This window comes from Aureococcus anophagefferens, assembly GCF_000186865.1.
Source record: "Aureococcus anophagefferens unplaced genomic scaffold AURANscaffold_5, whole genome shotgun sequence".
Lineage (NCBI taxonomy): Eukaryota > Pelagophyceae > Pelagomonadales > Pelagomonadaceae > Aureococcus > Aureococcus anophagefferens.
In genome coordinates this window covers 2616561-2623852 of record NW_008705565.1, presented here as the reverse complement: position 1 = coordinate 2623852, position 7292 = coordinate 2616561, and the positions used below count along the sequence as shown (strand labels likewise).

At 68.9% G+C, this 7292-nt stretch overlaps 1 protein-coding gene across 1 annotated transcript in view; it reads left to right on the top strand.

Annotated features, from left to right (window-relative positions):
- The window catches only part of AURANDRAFT_71230 (hypothetical protein), a gene marked incomplete at both ends in the record, with an annotated part of 10003 nt that extends 3703 nt beyond the window's left edge, over positions 1-6300 (top strand). Inside the window, 10 exons of the mRNA XM_009036855.1 lie at positions 950-1260; positions 1311-2175; positions 2375-2442; positions 2480-2951; positions 3051-3121; positions 3193-3433; positions 3483-3663; positions 3870-3995; positions 4052-4252; positions 5050-6300. Coding sequence (XP_009035103.1) covers positions 950-1260; positions 1311-2175; positions 2375-2442; positions 2480-2951; positions 3051-3121; positions 3193-3433; positions 3483-3663; positions 3870-3995; positions 4052-4252; positions 5050-6300 — 3787 coding nt within the window. The remainder of the gene's footprint in view (positions 1-949; positions 1261-1310; positions 2176-2374; positions 2443-2479; positions 2952-3050; positions 3122-3192; positions 3434-3482; positions 3664-3869; positions 3996-4051; positions 4253-5049) is intronic.
- Positions 6301-7292: the final 992 nt, after the last annotated feature.

Below are 7292 nucleotides of genomic sequence, written 5' to 3'. Positions count from 1 at the left end.
AGCGACGTGCCTGTGTGGTCCGTCTCTGTGGCAAGTTTACTCAGGCGCGAGGTCGTCGACGAAGACGAGCGCGCGGTCAGAGGTCAGTGTGGCAAGTTTCACAGGCGCGACGTCGTACGAAGACGAGCGCGCAGTCAGAGCTCGTCGAGGATTTTGGGCTGGACGCTAGGCATCTCGAGGACGCGCGGTTGCAAGCTCGGCCGCGGGTCGGCCTGGACCGTCGGCCGGAGGCTCGGCCGCCAGAGCTGCGGCGCTTCGTCGCCGGGTTTCACACCTGTCTGCCACGCGTCCTTTTGCTTTTGCCGCCGCTCGCGGCCGCGCGCGAGGCGCGCCTTCGCGGCCTCGCTCCCCGCCTCGGCGGCGGCGTTGAGGAACTGGGCCGCGCTCGCGATGTTGCCCGCCCGCGCGAGCGCGCGGCTCGCCGCGTGCCACGAGTCGGGGAGCCCGCCCTCGCCCGCGGCGATGAAGTGGTCCGCCGCGGTCTGGTAGTCCTGCCGGCGATTGTAGTACTCGCCGACGTTGTGGCGGGCGTGCGCGTCGCCCTTCGCGGCGGCGGCCTCGAACGTGCGCAGGGCCTGCTCGACGGAAGCCTCGTCGCCGTCGAGCCAGGACGTGTCGGTCTCGAGAATCTCGACGGCGACGGCGACGCTCGCGAGGAGGACGAGGGCGAACCGAGCCATCTTCGAGGGGTGCTCCCTGGGCGCCGGTCGGTTCGTCTTTTCCTAAATACGGGGGTACACGGTCGTCTTTTCCACGCGCGACGAGTCGCGCCGGGTCTGCGGCGAAGAGCTCTCAGTGGCGAAACGAACGCTCGCCGAGGCCATTGAACATCAACATGCACAAGACAAGACCCAGCATTCTTATGAGGTCAGCAGCCCACCGCCGCTGAAAGTCTCGTGCTCTGACCCGCCGGCTTGGCCGAAGGGCGCTCCGCTGATATGTCGGTCAGCGCCGCCGTCAACGCGCGGCTCGAGAAGCGCTTCGCGGCGCTCGGCCGCCGCGTCGGCGCCTACCCCTGGGCCTTCATCGCCTGCTCCGTCAGTGTCGCGCTCGTCGCCGGCAGCGGCATCGCGAAGATGGAGACGGAGAGCGACTACTTCGCGCTCTGGTACCCGCGCAAGTCGCAGGCCTGGACCGACTGGAAGTACCAGAAACAGCGCTTCGGTCCGGAGAAGCGGGTGCAGTCGCTCGTCGCCGAGGCCAGGGCCGGCTCGATCTTCGACAAGGCCGCGCTGCTGGACGTGCTGCGCCTGCACCACAGTGCGTAGAACCCCGCGGCCGCGCCGCCGGGGACGCAAACGCCCGCGCAGGCATCACGAACGGCACGAGGTGGGCCGCTGTCTGCGAGCGCGCCTGGGCCGGCGGGCCCTGCAAGGCGCGGTCGCTGCTGCACGCCTGGGGCGACGACGCGGCGCGGCTCCGCGCCGACGAAGACATTCTGGGCACGCTGAGCGCCGCGCCCCTCTACGACGAGATTCTAGAGGAGTACATGTCGCTCGACGCGCTCGCGGCGAAAACCCGATTCGACGGCGCGCGCGCGCTCTCGGCGACGGCCGTGCAGATCGTCTACTACGTCGACGACAGCCTCAACAGCGAGGACGCGTCGCGGGCCACGCTCGACTTCGAGGAGCACTTCATCGACGCGTGCTGGGACGACTTTGAAAGCGAGTTGGTCGACGCGTACTGCGTCGCGTCGAGCTCGTACAAGCAGCTCAGCGACGGCGAGATCGACAAGAACTCCATCTTCGTGAGCTCGGCCATGGGCGTCATGGTCGTCTACGTGACGTGTCTGCTTTTTCGTTTTGACGCCGTGCGGTCGCGCGCGCTCCTCGGAGGGACGATCGTGCTCACCGTCGGCCTCGCGCTCCTCTTCGCGCTGGGCGTCTGCGGCTGGGTCGGCGTGCCCTTCTCCGTGCTGAGCTTCCTGTCGCTCTTCATCATTCTAGGCGTGGGCATCGACGACATGATCATCGTCGTCGACGCGCGAGTCGTACGGGGCCAAATTTTCCCGGAGAACGACGACGACCGCGCGCGTCGTAGGCTCGACCGCGCGAAGCGGCGGATCCCCCGGGGGCGCGCCGGGCGGGTCCCGGCGCTCGTGTCGGCGGCCCTGGGCGACAGCGGCTGCTCCATCCTGCTGACGAGCCTCACGGACTTTGTCGCGTTCCTCGCTGTGTGGAATTCAACCGCTGGTTTGGGTGGTCCTGACCAAACTTCAGAATTCTCTAGCTCGGTCAAATCGAAGTCGATTCGGCTGATTTTTGGACGAATCGATTGCTCTCGTCGAGTTCTCGAAGCGCAGCCGAAGAGATTGCGTCGAAACCGTCGCGTACGCTCACATTGAAGTCGGGTTGAAGATTTGAATTCCACGCAGGTTCCTCGTCGGCTCCGCGATCGACCTGCCGGCCGCGAGCTACTTCTGCAGCGCGTTCTTCCGGGTCCGTTCCTTTTTACGACGGTTCCGACCCGCCGCCCGCAGTCACGGCGGCGCTCGCGGTCGTCGGCGTCTTCGCGATCCAGGTCACGTTCTTCGCGGCGTGCCTGGCCCTGCACGAGCGCCGCGTCGAGGCGAACCGCTACGAGCTCGCGCCCTGCTTCCGGCGCGCCGCCGCCGAGGAGGACGCCGAGGACGGCGCCAAGGTCGCCGCCGAGGACGCGGTCGCCGAGGACGCGGTCGCCGAGGACAAGGCGGTCGCGGTCGCCCGGGACGGCGGCGACGGCGGCGTCGAGCTCGGCAAGGCGCCGCCGTCCGGAGCCTTGCCCGCCGCCGCCGACGACGACGACGCGCCCTGGCTGACGGCGCGGCTCACGGCGCTCATGCGGTCCCTCGGCGCGTGGCTCACGGCGTCGCCCGCGCGGCCGCGCGCCGTCGCGTGCGCGTTCTTCCTCCTCGCCGCGGGCGCCGCGGCGGCCGCGGGCACGGCCCTGCGCGTCGGCGCGGACTGGGACCTGTTCTTGCCCAAGGGCTGCTACCTCCTCGACTACTACGACGCGCGCGGAGCCGGCGCATTTCGCCTTCTTCTCCGGGGACGCGACGGACCGTTCGGTAGGCGCGAGCGGACCTTCGAGAGCGAGTTCGACGTCACCTATGTCACGGGGCGGGTCGTCGTCGAGCGCGAGAGTCCCCTTGTCCGGCGTCCGTCCTATCGTGCTCTCGCGAAACCGCTCACGAAACCGCGTCGTCGTCCCCAGGCCACCGCCGGGCGCTCGAGGACCTGTCGGCCGAGGCCGCGAACCTCAAGGGCACGAAGCCGCCGGTCTACGGCTGGTACGAGGCCTGGCGCGACGCCGCGGGGAACGACACGTCCTTCGCCGGGCTCGAGACGTTCCTCGCGTCGCCCTCCGGGAACGCGTACCGCGAGGACGTCGTCCTCGGCGACGGCCTCGTCGACGCGAGCCGCCTCCGGACCGTCGCGAGCTTCCCCGAACAGACGTGCGTGGCCTTGTTCTTGGTTTCCCGGGGATATCGGCCCCCGTCGCAGGCCGGCCCAGGTGCGGACCATGGAGCGGTCGCGGCGCGCGGCGGCCGACGCGAGCGCCGGCGGCGTCAAGGCGCGCGCGTTCTCCGTGCAGTACCTGTGGCTCGAGCGCTTCGACGCCATCGTCGACCTCACGACCGTGTCCCTCGGCGGCGCCGTCGCGGGCGTGCTCTGCGTCTGCGCGGTCCCGGCGTCGTTTCGAGTCCCGTCGAGCGCCTCGAAAAGCCTCGAAAAGCCCCCCCGCCGCCCCGCGACGCCTCGAAAAGCCTCGACCAAGCCCCCGCCGCCGCGCGCCGCCGCTGGCATCGCCTCGAAACGCCCCCGCGCCGCCGGACGCGTCGAAACGCCCCCGCGCCGCCGAACGCAGGCGGCCTCATGCTGCCGCCGAAGGCGACGGCGCTGGTCGCGCTCATGATCGTCCTCGTGAACCTGTCGATCCTCGGCGTCATGGCCCTCGGGCGGTTCCAGCTCAACGTGTCGTCGCTCCTGAACCTGATCATGGCCGTCGGCTTCTCCGTCGCGCGTCCGCCGCGTCCGCCGCCCCGCCCCAGCTTCGAACGCCCCATCCGCAGGACTTCTCCGCGCACATCGCCTACGCGTGCGCCCACAACGTCCGCCGGGGGGACGACGTGGAGAGCGCGGTCCGGGGCGCGCTGGAGGATCTGGGCGCGTCCGTGCTCAACGGCGGGCTGTCGACGCTCCTCGCGGTCACCGTGCTCGCGTTCAGCGACTACTACGCCTACTTCCAGATGTTCATCATGTTCCTGGCCATGGTGCTGTCCGGACTGCTCCACGGGCTGGTGCTGCTGCCGGCGCTGTTTCTGATCTTGTTTTAGAGGTCTAGGAGTTATTGTTTTTGAGGTGTAGGAGTTAGGAATTTTTTTTTTTGCCGCTGATCCGGTATGATACACCACGTCGAGCCGTGACCCGGGTCTCGCAGCAATCGGACGGCTTGCGATGTCAGAATTTTTGCCCACGACCCGTCTCGGGTCGAGGTCGGGGGTTCTCCCATGATGTAGTGGTTAGCATTCCAGGTTTTGAGTCCGCAAAGGACGAATCAATTCTGGCTACCTGGGTTCGAATCCCAGTGGGAGATTTTTGCCGGGGATATTGTGGCCGAGTGGTTAAGGCGAAGGACTTGAAATCCTTTCACGAAAGTGTCGCAGGTTCGAATCCTGTCAATATCGTTCTTTTTTTTTTTTTGGTAAACGTAGAGAGACGTCGTACACACACACGTCGCGACGAAACCACCTAAACAACCACAAACGAAATCGCATCGAACGACGACGCCTACGACGTCGTCCGTCGCCCGGCATCGGCGCGCCGGGGCTCGAGCTCTCCGTAAACGTCGTCGACGCGGCAGGTGCCGCGACGCCAGTCAAACACGTCGCTGCCAACGGTTCCGACGCGCGACAAACCGCCCCAAAACCGCCACTCCACCTCGCCACACCGCCGCGCGCACCCCGGAACGCCACGCATCACCGGAAAGCGCCGCGCGCCGCGACCTTCCGCGTATCCCTATTTTCATCGCTCGCCGGCGGCCGCGCGCGCCCGCGCCGCCATGGCCAAGCACCCGGCCCTCATGAAGCGCAAGGCCCCCGACGCCAACAACACGCAACCGTCGACGGCGCCGAGCCCGCAGCAGCAGCGCGCGGCGATCCTCGCGTCGCCGACCAAAGCTTCGCCGACGGCGAAGCGGTCGTGGTCCCAGCCGCTCGGCCCCCTCAGCAAGAAGCGCCCCCCGCCCCAGCCGCTCGCCGACAGCAACACGCTCAAGCGGCCCCGGCCCGCGTCGCCGTCGAGCTCGTCCGCGTCGTCGTTCGAGGGCGACGTCGTCGCCGAGGCGCGCGCCGTCGCCGCCGCCGCGGCCCCGGGCCCCCGGGCCCCGGCGGCCGCCGCCCGCGCCGCGAAGACCGCCGCGACGGCGGCCCGCGGCTCCGCGGGCGCCTGCTTCGTCCTCGCGTGCAAGTACGACGAGCCGAACAAGAACGGCGACTGCCCGGACCACCTGCGCCTCGACGCGCTCCAGGAGCTCTACCCGGGCCTCAAGGTCATCGGCTGCTCCGAGTACGTGCCGCGCTCCGAGAAGCGCCGCTCCGCCGACGCGGAGATCGTCGCGCAGAACGCGAAGCACGACACGCACGTCGCCGCGAACTTCAAGAAGAGCCTGCGCGACATCATCAAAAACACGGACCCCAAGGTGCTCATGCTCGACTACTTCTGGCTCCAGCCGGGCTACTACGAGGAGCGCTACGGCATGAACTGGCTCCAGTCGAAGATCCGCGAGCTCTTCGTGAGCTACCGGTGCGAGGTGCTCCTCCTGCCCGTCGACAGCCGCGGCGCGGTGCGCCGCATGCACGACGCGTCCTTCGACGACCGCCCGGCGGGCATCGAGATCGAGTTCGTCTCCGAGGCCGACGGCCTCAAGCACCACCCGCTGGTCCGCGCGACGCGCCACATCGACGCGGACCTCCGCGCGCTCAGCGGCCGCGTCACGCACGCCAAGGGCCGCTGGCACGACATGCAGAAGCTGCGCCTCGCGACGCCCGAGCCCTTCGTCGTCGCCTACCGCAGCGGCGTCGACTGGCGGGCCTACCTCGACGGCCTCTGCGCGCTCCCGCCCGCGCCCGAGCCCTCGCCCCTCGAGCTCCGGCCCCTCGCGCCGCCGCCGAAGCCCCGGTCGCCGCGCCGCCGGAGCAAGTCGCCGGCGCCGCCGGCCGCGCCCGCCGCCGCGCCGCCGGCGCCGCCGCCGCTCTTCGACGAGGACAGCGACGACGAGGACACGCCGCTCTCCGTGCTCCTCGCGCGCGCCGGGCCTTAAACGACACACCTTAGGAGGCGCCTCGCCGCGTTCGGTGCGCGCGGCGCGATGGCCGCGCGATTTTCGACTCGAGTAGTACTCGAGTGTTCGACTTCAATTATATGGTCACTAGTTCAACATGTCCGATATATCTTCCCACCCAAAAAACTAGCCTTCCCGAATCTATGCTCGTCATCGCGCAATGAGGCTGGTTCTCGTCGCTCTCGTCGCTGCCGTTCGCGGCGACGACTACTGCCCCGACGATCCGGATTGGCATAAGAGCAACAAGCCCAGCCGCGACTGCGCCTGGGTCGGCGAGAACGTCCCGACGCGCTGCACCATCAAAGGCGAAGACAAGGCCTACTCCTACGCGAGCTGCCAGGTGCAGTGCCAGGGCGCGGCGCGGAGCTGCGGCGGCGACTCGACGTCCTGGTTCAAGAACGGCAACCCGAGCAAGGATTGCGATTGGGCGCGCGCCGGCGCGGCCGTTTAGGGGCCGCGGGCGCCGCCCGGGACGGCCGCGACCACGCGAGCGCCGCGCAGGTCAGCAAGTCGCCGTCGGCGCGCTGCGACGTCGTCGGCAAGGACGGCACGGTCGCGGGCCAGGCCTGCGCGTCGTCCTGCGTCGTGCCCTGCGCCGGGTCCCACACCTACGAGACCATCAGCTCGCTCTACAACATCGGCTACGCCTGCACGAGCGTCGACGAGCTCGACCTCAGCGACGCGCGACCGCGGCGTCCAAAAACAAGTCGACGCGTCGCCCCAGCGCTGCCGCGCCTCGGCCAGGATCGTGTCCTCCCGTCGCCGGGAAAACGTTCGTCGATAGGCGCCGGCGGACTTCGACCCGGCGGCCGTCGCGTCCATCGGCACCATCGAGGGCGACCTGGTCCTCGACGGCAACGCCATGCTCCAGGACTTGTACGGCTTCGACGAGCTCATGCACATCGGCGGCGACTTCATCGTCTTGGAGTGCTCGGGGCTGCAGACGATCTCGGGCTTCGACAAGCTCCAGT